The sequence below is a fragment of the Trichoplax adhaerens genome, genomic scaffold, assembly GCF_000150275.1.
Source record: "Trichoplax adhaerens TRIADscaffold_1 genomic scaffold, whole genome shotgun sequence".
NCBI classification, from domain to species: domain Eukaryota; kingdom Metazoa; phylum Placozoa; class Uniplacotomia; order Trichoplacea; family Trichoplacidae; genus Trichoplax; species Trichoplax adhaerens.
In genome coordinates, this window is record NW_002060943.1 from 9,168,409 (window position 1) to 9,186,040 (window position 17,632).

At 33.4% G+C, this 17,632-nt stretch overlaps 5 protein-coding genes across 5 annotated transcripts; 3 read left to right on the top strand and 2 right to left on the bottom strand.

Annotated features, from left to right (window-relative positions):
• Positions 1–4: 4 nt before the first annotated feature.
• TRIADDRAFT_19455 (uncharacterized protein) lies at positions 5–1,524 on the bottom strand (the record flags this gene model as incomplete). Its single annotated transcript, XM_002108852.1, has 6 exons — positions 5–53; positions 150–224; positions 375–486; positions 802–947; positions 1,165–1,280; positions 1,432–1,524. 6 exons carry the CDS (start codon positions 1,522–1,524, stop codon positions 5–7), a joined length of 591 nt encoding a protein of 196 aa, XP_002108888.1.
• A 3,771-nt stretch (positions 1,525–5,295) lies between these two features.
• Positions 5,296–6,949, top strand: TRIADDRAFT_52345 (uncharacterized protein; the record flags this gene model as incomplete). Its single annotated transcript, XM_002108122.1, has 5 exons — positions 5,296–5,392; positions 5,894–5,968; positions 6,136–6,218; positions 6,388–6,511; positions 6,780–6,949. 5 exons carry the CDS (start codon positions 5,296–5,298, stop codon positions 6,947–6,949), a joined length of 549 nt encoding a protein of 182 aa, XP_002108158.1.
• Positions 6,950–7,168: 219 nt separating this feature from the next.
• Positions 7,169–9,642, top strand: TRIADDRAFT_52346 (uncharacterized protein; the record flags this gene model as incomplete). Its single annotated transcript, XM_002108123.1, has 9 exons — positions 7,169–7,200; positions 7,323–7,470; positions 7,539–7,618; positions 7,928–8,013; positions 8,104–8,189; positions 8,437–8,505; positions 8,710–8,790; positions 8,910–8,992; positions 9,582–9,642. 9 exons carry the CDS (start codon positions 7,169–7,171, stop codon positions 9,640–9,642), a joined length of 726 nt encoding a protein of 241 aa, XP_002108159.1.
• An 887-nt stretch (positions 9,643–10,529) lies between these two features.
• TRIADDRAFT_52347 (uncharacterized protein) lies at positions 10,530–13,371 on the bottom strand (the record flags this gene model as incomplete). Its single annotated transcript, XM_002108853.1, has 3 exons — positions 10,530–10,662; positions 11,116–11,429; positions 13,183–13,371. 3 exons carry the CDS (start codon positions 13,369–13,371, stop codon positions 10,530–10,532), a joined length of 636 nt encoding a protein of 211 aa, XP_002108889.1.
• Positions 13,372–14,236: 865 nt separating this feature from the next.
• TRIADDRAFT_52348 (uncharacterized protein) lies at positions 14,237–17,123 on the top strand (the record flags this gene model as incomplete). Its single annotated transcript, XM_002108124.1, has 9 exons — positions 14,237–14,252; positions 15,129–15,234; positions 15,387–15,472; positions 15,572–15,658; positions 15,836–15,984; positions 16,263–16,356; positions 16,509–16,695; positions 16,814–16,892; positions 17,028–17,123. The coding sequence occupies 9 exons, from the start codon at positions 14,237–14,239 to the stop codon at positions 17,121–17,123; spliced, it is 900 nt and encodes a 299-aa protein (XP_002108160.1).
• Positions 17,124–17,632: the final 509 nt, after the last annotated feature.

Below are 17,632 nucleotides of genomic sequence, written 5' to 3' on the forward strand. Positions count from 1 at the left end.
ATTTCTACGTCAATTTTTCATTCTTTTGACGATAAATTTCTTCGGTATATGGCCTGTATTTAATCGAAAGAAGACATTAATTATGCTATAGTGTAATGTAGTGTAGTACTGCTCATAAATTCTTCAAAATGCAGAAGGACGTTACTTACTCTTCCAGTAGTAATCCTATCCAGTAGACCAAGTAAACAAATCCTGACATAATAATACCACATGGGCTAGCGGATCTAAAAGATAAATTAGCATTGCTATTACAGTAAATCAGCACTTGTCTTTACAGCTAATAGAGCAACAGCGGCTTAAAGAGTGATATGGATCAAGCATACAAACAAAAAATTTTTAATGATTTTATAGGCTATGTATGTCTTTCTATTTACCGTAAAGCTAATCCCAGGAAATTTGAAGTTGACCCAATATACATTGGGTTATCAAAAATATTAAATGGAAATGTTGTAACTCTCTCCTCCAGTAAGATTCCGAAATAATCACCTATATATATATATATATATATATAAATCAACAATTCTTTCAATTGTCGTTGGTATAAAGTTTAGATTTTAGCTATCCAAATTTAACTATTCTTATTAATGAATTACTTTAAACTATAACTGTATAATCGTAATGATAGTAATACACTAAGAATTCCAAATGAAAGTACAGTACGATGAACATTGAGCAATATAGTTCTCAGTGATTCAGCACTACAACGATAAAACTACTGCGGCTTAAAATATTGATTCATCAATGCGTCAATGATAGAATTATTGGTATATCGCGTTAATACGATATAATATAATAGCTAACCCAAGAAGGTTCCAGTAAATCCAAGCCTCCAATAGGACGTTAGTACTAAAATAGTACCAACTACCATTAGGGCAGTTCCAATAAATTTAAAACTTTCCTGATCCAAAAAGTCTGATTTCGGTTGAGCTTCAATTAGATCATAAAACCTAAACAATAGCAAAATGTATCATATTTACAGTACTGTATATGGTACACGTTTGCATCAATTCATCCATAATTAATACAAATACAACTAATATAATTTAAATTGAGACACTGATAGTATTAACACTGCCGCTTCTGTGGAATGAAAATTGGACCTCATCCAGAAAATTAAATTTACAAAATACTGAATTTTAATGTCTTCAGCACATCACTATTTACCGATAGTCCCTATGAAAGCCTAACATTAATATAGTTAATCCAATAAAATAGCATCCAATATAATTTGAACCAAAAATGCTCGTAAAAAACTTGGTTTTCATCTCCAAACGACCAATCTGATAAAATAATGTAATCAATGAAAGAAAAGATAAGGAAGAGCACCGCATCAGAAGTGAATCGCGGGATCTTTTCAAAATTTAAAATGAACTGACTAGGAAAAGGTGATATGGTACTGTACTGTACTACAGTCTATTATTTTTTACTCACAACATTCCAATAAAGAGGGCTCAATATGATAGTGCCCATGGCATATAACAAGCGCCAATCGTTAACGTCCATATAGCCATTTAAATTCTCCATTTGCGTCTACATGACATAAAATAATATTACGTTGACTTTAGCTGTTTGCATGACCTAGCAATATTTCATTTAATTCTTTGCAATAAATCAGACGAGCCAATCTTTGCATACAGTATACGGCTAATAATTAAGTTATCCGTTTAATTAGAGAGATTAAGATTTCTATGGGTATTGCAATGTACTGTATAGAATCTGATTATTTTCGATGGCACTCTGTCGTTAAAAAATCAAAGTTGTATTCCGTTGAAATTCCTGTACAATATTTATATACAAGTATACCCGTAATTAGGCTACAACTACATACAGAATTTACCTAGTTATGGCTTCATTGAACTTCCATAATTTTATTTTTTCAGGGTGGCATAGAAATTAATCAGACTGTCGATGATACTGTGCAGTGTGGAATGTGCACAGTACAGTGCAAGTATGTATACGAGCATACAGTATACTCGTGCATGCAGTAGCAGCAGTACAGTAATTATCGTTTGAGTATAACACGTATATAAACATATAAAGCGCAAAGAACGAATGAAACGAGAGTATAAACAGTTAAATGCATATCAAAATAAAGGATTTATTCAAAATTGTAAGTGTTTAGACATTGCAATTTCAACGCATACTAGTATTAACTGTGACTTGAAAGGTTAGTGAACAATTACACTGTTTTTACCGCTAACGGTAGTCATTCAAGCAAGAGGTTTCAATAAAATTTGAAATCTTGATTTCGCTATTACTATACAGTCTTGATACCACCAACTGTATTTATGTATTATATTTATTTTTTTAAGTTTTCAATAGCTCCGATAGTTGAAGATCGATCTGCAATGCAAATTCAGCATTCATTGCAGCATTGTAAAAATGCCGCTGCGTAATGCACCGTGGGCAGTAATGGTAATTTACAGTATACTACCTCGTCACTGCGTCAGTTTGTCGATGTTGTATTCCTGCAATTTAAATTACTATGCATCTTGGATATGTGCTCAGGCAAGCGAAGATCACAAAGATTAGTCCAGTCATTGTAGGTGCTATTAATATTAACAGTTGAATATAGATTATAGTACTCGTATACTGTAGCAATGACTGAGCTTGCTCAAGCTATTGATTAGTTTTCGTTTTAATGAACCCCCCAAAATGATACGATCCTATCTGGACTAATTGTCATTTTGATGGTCATCATCATCATCAAATGATGACGGCTATCCATGGTGTTGCTTTGTACGAGCAGTTTGTGCATTAATTTTTGCCTAGTCGATGGGTAAAGCAATCATCAGTCGATCAAGTTCGATCACAATTAAAGATGACTTGAGAAATAACGTTGAATGTTACTCCAATACCGAGAATGGCACATGATTGATTTGACGTTGTGAACATTCATCTCATGGTACAAAGCGTTGGCTGATACAGTACACTAAAATACGACCATGATAAAATGCTCTACTTTAATGGCGTATTGTTACAATGAAAGGCTTTACCTTTTTAAGATTCAGCAATTGAAATGGTTGGCAGCAATCCAGTTGGACCGAGGTGCGTTTTAGATAGTCCTGTACTATTTCGAGCGACCTTTTCAACTCGAGCGGTGCTTTCGTCTACTGAATATTGTTGCAAGTTGTAACGTACTGTACAGTTGCAGTGCCTCCACGAAAGGTCATCGGAAGCGCGACACGCCGAACCAAACGTGCAAACGTGGCAACTTTTACAATATTTATTTTAATATCATTACTATTATTAATTAATTACTATTATTTTTTATTTCTATTCTACTGTATAGGATATACATATGTATTCTATTTGATTTTATTTCATTTTATTTTTCTATTTTATCAGCTTGACATTGAGCCATCCAATGAAATTGCGTCTTCTTGCTCATTTAGCCAAGCTTTAAATCAGGTGTTCACCATTGTGCATAATTGACTGATAGGAGGTAGTCAAAAATCTCTCTAGTTGAAGCTCAATCATCAAGGTCACGCTTCGTCTTCCAGATAGTGTCCACCAATGTTAGGAACACTGACATTTACAGTATATCGTACTGTACAGTACTGCACAGAGCCACCAAGAACTTGCACTGTACACTGTACAATACCACGTGATCTTACCCATTGCAGATACAACCATTTTTGTATCAATTTGTACAAAATTGATCGCAAATGCATGGTTTTAATACTTTCGGTAAGTTCATGACGATTGGTCAGTACATTGTACTGTACTGCACAGAGCCACCAAGAACTGTGCACTGTACACTGTACAATACCACGTGATCTTACACATTGCAGATACAACCATTTTTATATCAATTTGTACTGTACAAAATTGATCGCAAATGCATGGTTTTTTACTGTACTGTCGGTAAGTTCATGACGATTGGTCAGTACATTGTACTGTACTGCACAGAGCCACCAAGAACTGTGCACTGTACACTGTAAAATACTGTAGAACAATTTTTGCATCAATTTGTACAAAATTGATCGCAAATGCAACTGTCGGTAAGTTCATGACGATTGGTCAGTACATTGTACTGTACTGCACAGAGCCACCAAGAACTGTGCACTGTACACTGTACAATACCACGTGATCTTACACATTGCAGATACAACCATTTTTGTATCAATTTGTACTGTACAAAATTGATCGCAAATGCATGGTTTTTTACTGTACTGTCGGTAAGTTCATGACGATTGGTCAGTACATTGTACTGTACTGCACAGAGCCACCAAGAACTTGCACTGTACATTGTACAATACCACGTGATCTTACCCTTTGCAGATACAACCATTTTTGTATCAATTTGTACAAAATTGATCGCAAATGCATGGTTTTAATACTGTCGGTAAGTTCATGACGATTGGTCAGTACATTGTACTGTCTGTACTGTACTGCACAGAGCCACCAAGAACTTGCACTGTACATTGTACAATACCACGTGATCTTACACATTTGCAGATACAACCATTTTTGTATCAATTTGTACAAAATTGATCGCAAATGTATGATTTTAATTAGACCTGACTTTTAATACTGTCGGTAAGTTCATGACGATTGGTCAGTACGTACATTGTACTGTACTGCACAGAGCCATCAAGAACTGTGCACTGTACACTGTAAAATACCACGTGATCTTACACATTGGAGATAGAACAATTTTTGCATCAATTTGTACAAATTGATCGCAAATGCATGGTTTTAATAGGTAAGTTCATAACGATTGGTCTTTTCAACCGTTTTACTTACAGTATAGAAGTTTTTACTAGTCAAGTATATCGAAGAAAATAGGATCACATGGTAACAGTACTGTCTTCTTCCTGTACTGTAGTCCAGTAGTCCATGATCCACTCCATTACGATGTTATACTGTACTGTACTAGTAGTCTAGCACACGAGTAGATCGCGCACGCGCACTGCCATCTGATGTTGCATAGCGACCAGAATGAAATTGCCCATAGCTTTATCGGTGGCTTTATGATGCCAAATGATACAAGCTACTCAAGATTGCAATATTGCAGTGCGTATGTAAATATACACACAACTACATTTAAATTGATGGCATCGTTGGTGTATCTATGAGACACTGGTATTATAAGTAAATTTGTACATTTCTGCCTACTACTACTGGAGTTTTATATCATACTATATATTTCTCTCTTTTTTACTCAGAAGTTGTAATATTGCATAAAACTGTATTAAAGCTTGCAAGGGATAATATGTGTTTCTACGCTTATAGATGTTAATTGATAGTGGAAATCAAGAGGAAATTAAACGTGTGACAAAAATTTAAATGATGGAAGAGCGACGAGATGTAGGGAGTGACGAAAAGGCATATAATACCGAAGAAAAAAATGATGTAATACTGTTGCCATTTATCCCCAGAAAAGGAGGTGATAATACTCATATGATAGCAGTCAATATTTTTATCAGAACATAATACCAAAATATTCTTATTTTAAAATATGTAGTCCTAATCGTAGCATTAATGATCGTAACCAATGAATCGATGAGAACATGCTGATTAGATTCTAATTACATGATTAAGAAATAGTCATAGCTTTGTTCGACATACCAAGCACTTCTACAATTTCCTCTTAGAAGTTTTTGGACATACCGTTAATTATATCACTAAACTCAAGTAGTTTTTAGGATTTACTAAATTCGTATTTTGGATCGATGAAATCTAGATAAATTCATAATACATTTTTAAATTTCCAACAATTTTCACAATACGCACTATATTAATTATTAAAGCATTCAGGTATCAAATAACATTCAAAGAAATATTCATAATATGCAAAAAGATAACCTTAATATCAAATTAGAAAATATATGAGATAGGCGAGAATTATATCTGATATCAAAGCTTACTGTAGTTTTTATTTATGTAGCTGCTTATAAGACAGAAAATACCAATTCGCTAAAACCTAGTGACGAAGCCATTGATCAGAAAAGTCAGAAAAAAGGTATCATCTAATGTAAAAATTAATGTTAACTATCTTGCATTAACTTGTAGAATCCGGAGCCAAGATCAATAAGCTCATAAATTGATAACATAAAACTTTTACTGACACTAGTGTAAACATTATTCAATTTTATCTATAAATACTAATTCCACTGAATTGATTTATAGTAAAGAAAGTGAATATGATACCACCCCTGGATTTGCTAATAGACTTGGAGCGGAAGATCTTACATAATTTGAAGGATAGAAAGGTTATTATAAGCGAAGAAAGATTCAAAATATTAATTTTACGATTAGCGAAATTAAATCTGAAGTTTAACTGTAGCTAGAGAATTATATTCTATATCTTCATATTTCACTATTGGACAGGGTATTATCATGAGCTCAATTCACTGAAATTGTATTGTAAATTTGTTGTAGAATGATACCTTAATAGACGATTTAGTCAGGTGTTGTGCACTAACAAGGATAATACATGGTGATGACAGCTATGAGCTTGCAGAGAATTACGTGCGATTAGCCCATGTATATTTGCAACTTAAAGGTACTATAACGAGATCATTTGTAACTATTTTATATGTGATAAGCCCGTAAAATTTTATTCTCTAGCCTGATCTTTTCTTGTTTTATATCGTTACTCTTCAATTCAAAGTTGACTGATTCGAACTAGCTATTGTATACTTAATCCAGTTTAAAATTGAGATCTTATTTATCACTCTGCAGCAGCGTCTTTAATTAGCCCAGATTAAACTTTATTAATAGCGGTAAGTATCATGTCTTGCTATTACAATTTAGTTTGATTTTAATATTAGGACTAGTGCAACAATCTATAATGCACGCGCAACGAGCAAATGATATCATTGTCCGTGGAAAACAACTCGGTTTAAATTTCAATGATGATCGTAAATCGGTCCTACCCTTAACAATTGGAATCTACTACGTACTTGGAGTTGCATATTTACGTCGAAATAGATATCTGTGAAAAGGAATGATAAAAAATTTTAAATTTAAAGTTACTTGTTAATATTTTCAATCGATTAGTAACAAAGTTATATTATATTGCAACATTCCGCCTGTTTCGTACTTTCCTTGATTTATTGATAACTATAAGGAAGCTAAGCTTGCTCTATTAAAAGCCGAAAGAGCCAATGGTGAATACAATAAACTAATAGAAGATAACGGCAGCGAATTCTGTGACGACATGGACATTAAGATCGCTAATACTTTAGGACGGTACGTAATTGTCATTGACTATAAGTACTATTTTAAATTCATTTCTGTTACTTTTTTAAGAACGTAGCCAGTAATTTAATTAAAGCTGAAAATCATATTAATACCTACTTCTTTTATAACAGATTATGTGTGGCGCAAGGAAATGTAGGATTGGCTTTGGAATGTTATGAAAAGCTAGTCGATATGATCATTAAACTTAAAGGAGACGGCGCTGTCCAGCTTATTCCTATTTACTGGGAGATTGGAAATATATCCTTAAGAGAAAACAATGTATTTGAACTTGTTCTCAAAAATATATATTGTTAATGAAAAATTTTCTTAACATGCGCCAAGCAGAGAAAATGCTCGCTAAGGGAAGTGGTAATATGAAAAAAGTGACAGAAGCTTATTTACAAGCTTATAACGTTGCTGTTGCACGGTAGGTTCTAAATTACTCAACTTTCCTTTACTTCTAAGATTTGATATTCTTTTTTACAGCATTTACGACTTACGATAATTACTTAGCAATTTGTATATAAATACCTTATAACTGTTTCAAATATTACAATTAGCAGATACATGTAAAGGCATTTAAAATTAGATAAATAATAATTATCTACGGGAATAAATATTATATGCTACCCCATACTCGTATGATTAAGTATGCGTTCTATAACGACGTAACCTGAAGACTAGTAGAAATTACTTATTAAGAATTTGAATACATATTTTACAAATATTTCTGTAGTTATCCAGCTAAATCTCCTCAGATCGCCGACGCTTCTTATCGATTAGGGAAGGCATATCTATTGGAGAAGTCTACTGAATCAGAAAGTAACGTTCTAGAACTTTATTATCAATTATTGTGGATCGCTTTAACAGCAATTATATAAGTTTAGATTTTAAGACATTAATACAATTCAGCTTTAGCAGATGAATATCTTCAGCGAAGTTATGAAATTTATTCCAAACATGATGGATCAAGCTCGAACAAGTGCATAAAAATCCAGGTAATATTAGATCGTTGAATCTAATAATCGAATGATCAGCCTCTTTAAATAATTGAGTATTAAGCATGAAATACAACTACAATTTATTGATAATTAAATTTTCTTCCGTTGTAGGATGATATATGTCAACTCCTAGTGAAAAAGACGAAATACGGGGTAACCTATTATTGAAATTACTAATCTATAAAAATCGAAAGCTATCGTACGTACATCAGCTAAGCTATCAACCGATCCTGCTTGTTCCTAGGAAGCGATTGTGAAATTGAGGCCCCTCGTCGAGACCAAGCGCAAAGCTTTCGGAGAAGATAGCATTGAGGTGAAAAAATAATTAATACTTTGTGATGTTTTTGCCATTTTTAAATATTAATATCATATTTCATGAAGCTTACAGTATACCCTAAGTTTCAGCTAATTTTTTACGTATACTGGCAGTAAAACTCTTCACATATTGCAGGTTCAAATTTAGCATGAGATAATCAAAAATATTATTTAAACACTTTTTAATATTGGACTTCATTAGGTAGCAAATTCATATAAACTACTTGGAATAGTAAATCTGTCTCAGGGTGAAATGTTAAAGGCAATTAAACCACTTACTAAGGTTTTGTTTAAACTTTAAAAATAATATTAAAATCATAAATATTATAGTAAGAGACTTTGGTAGGGATCAAGACTACCACTGCATTAAACGGTAACATAAAAGAATTAAAATTTCTTTAGTGTCTATATATATATCGAAATATCCTCGGATCGACTCACAAAAAGACCGAAGAAGTCGAAAGTATGGTCGAGATGATTGCTAAGTAAGTTTATATTGGAACACTCTGTATTTAGCAGATAATTTTGCACATCCTCAACATGAATATTATGTGTAGCTTGAATTATATTTGAAAAAATGTACAAATAGGTACAAAACAAATACAGTCTAGTGATTTTAATTATTGTCAAGCGCTCATACATGCGGGAACTGCTGGATATTTTATTTAAATTTGCCTATGTTTAGATCACCGATCGCACAAGCGAAAGGACTGAAATCAACCAAGAAGGACGTTTTAAAAGATAGACCTAGGTTTCAAAATATAGTAAAATAAGAGATATTCGTTTTATCGAGCATAAATCGAATTGGAAATTTTGCAAACAATCACAAAACGCGTAGATCTCGATTTGCAATCTTTTGATATGGCCAAATTTTATTGCATTTTTAGCTAATTAAACATCTTGATTAGTTTTATGTAATGCATATATCAGCTACAATTATAAATTTGACAACTAAGCTTATATTGTAATAAATTCGAATACGCACCTCCTTTCAATTTTAAATAAATAATAATAGTAGATAGTACTGTACATTCAGATCATCAATTCTAAAATAACGTATTTATGTTACTTTAGATTGCGTAATAATACATTTGTTAAGATGATTCCAGATCCGAATTCGCATGGAAAAATATAAACGTAGTTGATATCCGATTATTAATTATTTTATGGAATTACTAGAACTAACAATAAGTTATTTAATTAGAATAAACTGCTAAAGTAAATAAATTTTATTCGTTGTAAATAGATATACTTGCTATAGCAATCCGTTATCTGCTTAATAAATGAAATTGAATTACAGCTTGCAATTGCGATACATATCAGTGCTTCAGATAATCGCATTGTATAATATCTATTTACAACTAAAACTGTAGACTTTCACCATTAGTGATACATTAATCGAAATAATTCTTAATTAAGGTAATAATTATATGCAAGCTATGATTTAAATGTTGTTGCCATATAATTATGACGAAGGCGCAATCATGGCTTTCTTAATTAACGATAATAATGGTAATGACAATGAGCGCAAATGATATAGTTTAATAATGTTCGAGTATAATAACGTATGATAGATAAATTCGGGGATACGGGATGATCATTATTGCGTTAGCTGCATGTTTTACTTTTCAAAGTTTAGTGATACTACTGTGTCAAGTATTAATACTTAATTATATACATGTCATTGGCACTGCCGCAAAAATCCTGTGAGTATGCAAGATAAATATGTGATACAGTATTCGTATGTACCATATTTTAAGATGGCAAGTTTACCGTAATTCACAACTGTGCATATATAGGTGTTAACTCCTACAAAAGTATTTTCTTATACAAAAATTTAAATATAATGTAAACCCTTATAATTCTTCTCGCGCAACTGTCACTGCACATAATTGCGGTAATACTGTATGAAATTTTAAATAGAATAACAACGACTTTCACATCATCAAGAACTCGAAGTACAAGTCAAGAACAGCGATAAATAATCTCAATAGCTATTTGTGGCTAATCACAAATTAAAAATTAAACGAGAGGTTCTTGCATTTCATCGCTATCGCTTTCAATACAATTATCGACTTCTTGAGTCTGAATGATGCTATGATCTTTCTTTATTGGCTTCCATGGTAATTCATCTTTGCTGGAGTTTTCCTGGTATCTTAATCCATAAGTAATTCAGTGTATCAAAAAATATTCCGATTAAAATTTTATAATTCTCAAATGCCTCCTAGTTTACAAAGCACTACAAGTAAGGTGCTCCTGAACATTTCGTAAGGTAATATAAGCAGGTATTTGCTGCCGTAGCAACAAGTGTCTTTTAAATAGATCGAAAGTAGATTGACACAAGATGAGTTGTATTAGTTTTAGAAATTGTCAATTCATTGATTACGTTACAATATCATTATTATTATTTGGTAGAAAATTGATGGAAACTGATCATACTACAAGGACTAAAGCAAGGATCTGTCAGTCTCTAAAAAAATCACTCAGAATAGCATGATAGGTGTGATATATATTATTTTCATATCATTATTACTGTTTTTTAATGCGATTTCAAGCTCTGTAATTCATAAGAATGGCAAAATATGTAACTTAATGTATGCTAGCTTACCTTCTAACCGGATCACTTAAATTCTTTTCCATTTTTACGTTAAACTCTTTACAGGCTTCTAATTGTTGATCTACCTTACTTAATAGATCAGTAATACCATCGGACTGACTGTCGGAATATCCATATTTCTTAGAATCTACCGACTTTTCGTGATGTTTGTTACATTCTTCTTTCTGGGAAGAAGTTTTATTTATGATGGCTTCATTTGGATTTTTATAGTCATAGTTGGCTTTGTTAATTGGTACTCTCAGTACCGCACCAATAACCAACCGATCTTGGGCCCATATTTTGTTATGCCGTCTTAGATTTTCGATCTAGGATATATTATGAATATTGTAGATTTTATTTAGAACGGCTTGAATGAATATGGTTAACAAAGATCAGAATTGTATATTAAGAATTATACGTTGAAAGATTGAAAGACTTTAAAGAGAATGAAGATGAGGATTCCGTCTGTAATACTCGTATAGGAAATATTGTTTTAAAAATATTTTACGATGAGCTATGTTATGGTTTAATATTCATTCAAGATTTACGCGGTATATATTACTTTATTATGACACATTCTTGCATTTTATAGTCAATACATGTATATCATGGCATTCCAAGTATGGGATTTGCTAGTTCAGGAAATTCGGATTTTGGGACTAAACTTGGGTCTTTAAGCGAGATATGCGTAGTTGTTTGCCGCAAGATGTAATGTATTGACTGATATCGTCAGTTTCATCCAGTTACGCTTGAAGATGCTTGTCTACTGCATCATGACGTTCGAGACGTAGCAGTAATCGATTTCGCCTTAGAATCAAACCTTGAATGCGGCAATTATAGTAAGATCACAAATACCGTCCAGTTTTTACTGTCATCATACAGAAAGTAAATTAGTTCAGTCTACATATTTTAACCAGATGATCGAACATATGCAGCTTTCGAGCCAATGGATACGATCAGATAGCGACATACTGGTAACGGATAAAACAGGGAAATGGGAATATGTATACACTGTACAGTAGTGTTCTACAGAAATGTAAGAGATTTCTGGGTTGGATAGCAAAATAAGCGCTACGGTTCAATTGCTGTACACATCTTCGTATTATTACAGCAGATTTTTAAAGTTTATCGTTACCTACTTATAGCATAGTATGTTATAGTATTGATTTTTACCTTATTTTTATCTTCCTATAGTCAGTATACAGTACAGTATAGTAATTTCCATATGTGATAATAACGTATATAAACAGTTGAGACTTCAGGATCGAGCAGAGATTTACACGGCAATCAGCCCCAAATTTTTGTTGCTTTTAAGTAATGATATCCGTATACTATAACTGTACAATAATTGGCTAACACCGCATTTCTAGATTAGAAATAATGGAACTCACTGAGGAGTGTAATACCAGATAGTTGATCTATTCGAATTTGAACTGGAGATTTAGTAGTGAAATAGAAAGTAATTGGTGAACTTTCAATACGTTACGTATTCGATGTGATCTGTCACCTTTGGGCGACAAGTCAAGAAATACCAGAAAACTGTGATATCTATGGACAGGTGCTTGGTTGTATATCAGTACATTAAAAGTTTGATGATCCATTGATTGGGTTATTTACCCCATAATACGGCTAGGTACTACTCTGTTGTATCGTATCTTCAGGTGGTTGATTGGTAATTTCGTTTGTCAATTATCGCCCAAAACTGCGTCACAATTAATTGATTACCGTAGAAAAAAAAAACTGCTCGTCCTGATTGGTAGTAAGAATAGAATTCATTGATAAAACTGTATCTCTTTTTCTACGTGTATGTAAGCTTGTACGACTGCAGCTCAAAATTGCTGGCATCGTCAACGGTCGATTGCATTGCCATCATCGACGCCTAACGAAATTCTCCAATAGATAGTTAGCTCTACAACACTGTAGACCAACGTTTTGGATCAATGGATGTCATTCAACGTATTGATATTTACGGGATTACTAATGCATTATTGTAATCATAATCATTTTGGGGGTCAATTAAAGAATTCAATATCATTTTCAATGAACATATTACTGTATTCTTTATGATCTATATCCTACCGTAGCGCCATATCGTAAAGCGATTCCTTGTAGTGTATCGTACTTGGAGATGGTATGTTGAACTATGACAGTCGATTGATTGGACTCCTGACTTGAAGTGCTACCGTAACATGTCCTCCTAGATCCGTTTGCCAATGCTAACGATGTTTGCTCTGAAGCGCTAATTTGTGATGTGGTTAACCCATCCATGTCATAGTTGCCTTTCTCAGTAACAATTTTAGTTCAAGGAAAGCACCATCATTATGTCATCATCTCCAATCGGAAATTTCGCCAGGACTAAGACTCTTGGCTGTTTTTTATCGAGTGTATGTACAGTATAATCTTGTGATTGAATTGTGACTCCAGTCTGGTCCGGCGCGGTACGGTACAGTACGGTAAGGCGTGGTCGCCCACCGTAACCATGATTACTATAGAAAATGTATCTTCAGAACTGCACCGGTCCGGTATTAGCTCAATGCATTCAGACCAGTGCTCATATAGTACAGTACAATCTTATAGTTGATTGTTGAATGCTTTATTAGTGGGGCTATTACTTTCTTTCTTTCTTTCTTTCTTCTCTAGTCACATAGTAGGACAGAACGTCATATCCGGCACTCCAGTACTGTACTGTACAAGCAGTGTTTTAGACTACATCAAGGCCATGGTCTACACAAATAACAGAATAGAAAACCAGACCCTGGTACTGCATCCAATTCCTCTGTAGGTGTTAGTCATGGCTGCTACTCCCTAGTACAGTGTACAGTGTACAGTGTACAGTACTAGGGAGTCAACTGCAACTACAGTATAAAACAAATTTCCAAGTTGCACGATACATCGTACTGTAGTCTACCATACATACTGTAGCATTGTACTGTAAGGTTGTACAGTACAAGACTGTATGTTCAGCACTGCACCATACAGTACTGAACAGTACATACTGTACTGCACCCTTGAACGGTGCAGTACTGAAATGTACCGTACAACCGCACAGTACTGTACACTGTACACTGTACACTGTACAGTACTGTACGCTGAATAGCGCCCATCTTCAACTCCAAAGCAAAGTCGAGGAGAAATGGCTGCCACGGTCGGTATTAATTCCAAGCTTACATTATATTTACATAACGAATATGCCCTCTGTAATATAGCTTACACGTATTTTACAGCAGTACTATTCCGGACAGATGTTTCGAAAATACGCGCACACTTTACCTTTAAATTAGTTATTTAGGCTCATACATGAAATACTAGAATATTTCTTTCTTTCTCTTTCGTACCAGTATGATTATAACAGCTTAGCACCATCACTGGTCCATCAGGCTATACAACTTGTTACTTCTCTTGACAGTCCGCCTTATTAAAGTAGACTACTGTACGTTCATAATTTTTATCCAGAGAAAAAGTGATTGCCTGTTATAGCAGTAATTGTATTAAACTATGCCCATTTGACCGGACTCTTGTTAGGAAAGGATTTCATTTGCACTAATGCCGATGAAAAAATCTTCTATATACACGTAAATCCTTGATGATCTTCATTGTATTTAGTTGTAGTCGTCAAAAATGTACATCCTACAGTATACTATTTCCAGAATAATTTTTCATTTTTTACCATTGATTACTATCATCTATTTGGTACGATCACGCTAGTTTAAAAATAGTAAATAATCGATTACAGTACTGTGTGTTCGATCCTTGCCAATGTAAAAAGTCTGGACATGATAGCTCCATTAAAGCGTTAACTGTTCCATGATGGATCGATCATACGTGTGCAATCTTGATGTATAATCAAATTACTAACTCAGATCATTTTCTTAATATTTTAGTATTCGCTATGTTATAAGAAGGAAAATGGTATGCTAAGAATATTCCTATTACTAACTTTCGCAAAACTTTACCAAATTTACAATAAAACTTTCCTAAAAAGTCTAAAGTAGCTAATAAATGGCATGCTATGATTTAAATATTAGCTCATGAAGATAGCATTTGGACTGTGGCATGGGCGAGAAACGAAAAAGATCATTATGAGAATGTTGTCACTGGCTCCGTGGACGATAAAGTAAAGTGTTGGCGTTGGTAAGTTTTTCAAATATTGACTATGTATACGTTTTTGACACAACCAATGCTGCTAGGCTATTATGGGAAAGATTTTGCTCCTGTGTTGCAATGTTTCAATAAAACTTGATACATTGATGGAAACAGTTGCTAAACCGTGTTACCTTTTCTAGGCAAGATAATAAACTAGAGCTGCAATGGATCTTTGAAGGCCATCAACTTGGAGTAATTTCCGTGGATATTAACCAAGAAGGCTCATGTAAATTAGCTTACTACATGACTCCATAAGTTGTGCCTACAAGAATTAGTTGATATTTCTGTAATTAACAATTTGGCTATATACATTTCGCTTTTATAGTAGCAGCAAGTAGTTCTTTAGATAGCCATATTCGAATTTGGGATCTAGAATTTGGTAAACAAATAAGAAGTATTGATGCTGGTGCAGGTATACTTTCAAGAATTAACGCAAATAACTAATGTTGATGTTACTATGAGATTACACTGATATTGGCACTCCGAAACTACTAAATTTGTTAAAAAGCATTAAATTATCTCTTAGTCGTGCTTGATTTGTAATTATTTTAGTGAAACAGCAATATTCGCCTTTATTTAATTACCTTAGTTGATACTTGGACATTAGCGTTCTCTCCGGATTCAAAATTTATTGCAACTGGTAGCCATTCTGGAGCAATTAACTTATATGCCGTGGAGAATGGAAATAAAGATAATACTTTGGAAACTCATGGAAAATTTACAATGAGCGTAGCTTACGTAAGTGAAATCTCAAGATTTCGAGATTGTAACGGATTCTAATATCACCTGTACCAAGGGACGTTATCTAGATCTATATATGAAATGATAGCAATAATTTATAGAATAGGGTTCTTTAGTTTCATTAAGCCTCAGTATAAAGCCGTTATTGAATTTATTGCTCACTCAAAATACAACTATTAATTACTGTATTTAATTGTCACCAGCCTTATCTGTTTATAGAATATTAAACAGGTTCTACTATATTATCAATAAAGTATCCCAAATAACTATTTCAGAGTCCTGACGGACGCTACCTAGCAAGTGGGGCTATCGATGGTATAGTAAATATTTTCGATCTTCAAACAGGAAAACTTGCACATAAACTTGAAGGTAACGATTTCGAAGATTTTACATATCTGTAATATGACCTCATCTTGTACTAGGCTGTTTTCGCCGTTAAGATAGCATTACTAAATGATCATCTTAAGTAACGTTGTTTTACATTAATTTCTATTTGCTGATTATCTTTAAACAATCTGTAGGTCATGCTATGGCAGTTCGTAGTCTTCAGTTTTCATTTGATTCGCAGTATCTCGCTACGGCATCAGATGATACTCATATTAAGTTGTATGATATCCATCAGGCTGCCTTAGTAGCTACATTTTCTGGCCATTCATCGTGGGTCCTAAGTATAGATTTCAATCCAGATAATAAACAATTTGTTACTAGGTAAATGCGTGAATTTAGCCAAGAATGCTTGCTTCAATTTGTACTGTAATAGGATATAAATTTACATTCGCTTGAAAGTAACCGTGCTGTCTTTATTCTGATAAAAATTAAAAAAAAGTTCTAGTGATAAGACTGTTAAAGTCTGGGATCTGGGCAGGCGACAATGTATCCATACCTTTCATGATCATACCGATCAGGTAAATTACTTGATTATTCAATCTTTTCTGAAATCCTGTGCTGGAAGTATTAATAGATAGACTGTTCATTGTTAAAGACATTACTTCTCCTTTACTATCTATAAGGTAACTTACAATAGCATCTTTATCATTCAGGTATGGTCTGCCGCGTACAATGACACTGGTAATAAGATTGTTTCCGTCTCTGATGACAAAAATATTCATATCTATGAGTGTCCTAGTAATGTATAGTAAAATATCTGTTACATTCGCTTACGATTATCACTTTAACATATGGTTATTACAAATTATTTGCAAGATATTAAAACTTTTCCCCTTGTACCTAGTTCATATTCTGTTACCGCAGGATTTTGATTGTAAATTATTGATAGATGGCAAATTCTATCGTTTTATTTTTGTTAATTGTAATAGGGTAGTTTGAATAAAACCAAGCAGTAACTATAAATTACTAATAATGACCTAGTTATAAAAATTCTTCTTGATATGGAGTAACGTGATTTTAAGCCAATGCAATGCAAAGTATTAATTGATTAGCTACAGTAAGTATTCCAGAAATAAGAAAGCTGTAACCTTGTAATTATACATATGATCAATTCAGGGCTAGCCAGTGCCAACACAGTACATTTTTCTATATTAATACTTACAAGGGCTCTCTGCTCACTATAGTTCATCATTTTTATTTCGTTATGAGCAGCATAAACGTGGATTTGAACTCATAACTAAATTCAGAGCTAACCTCA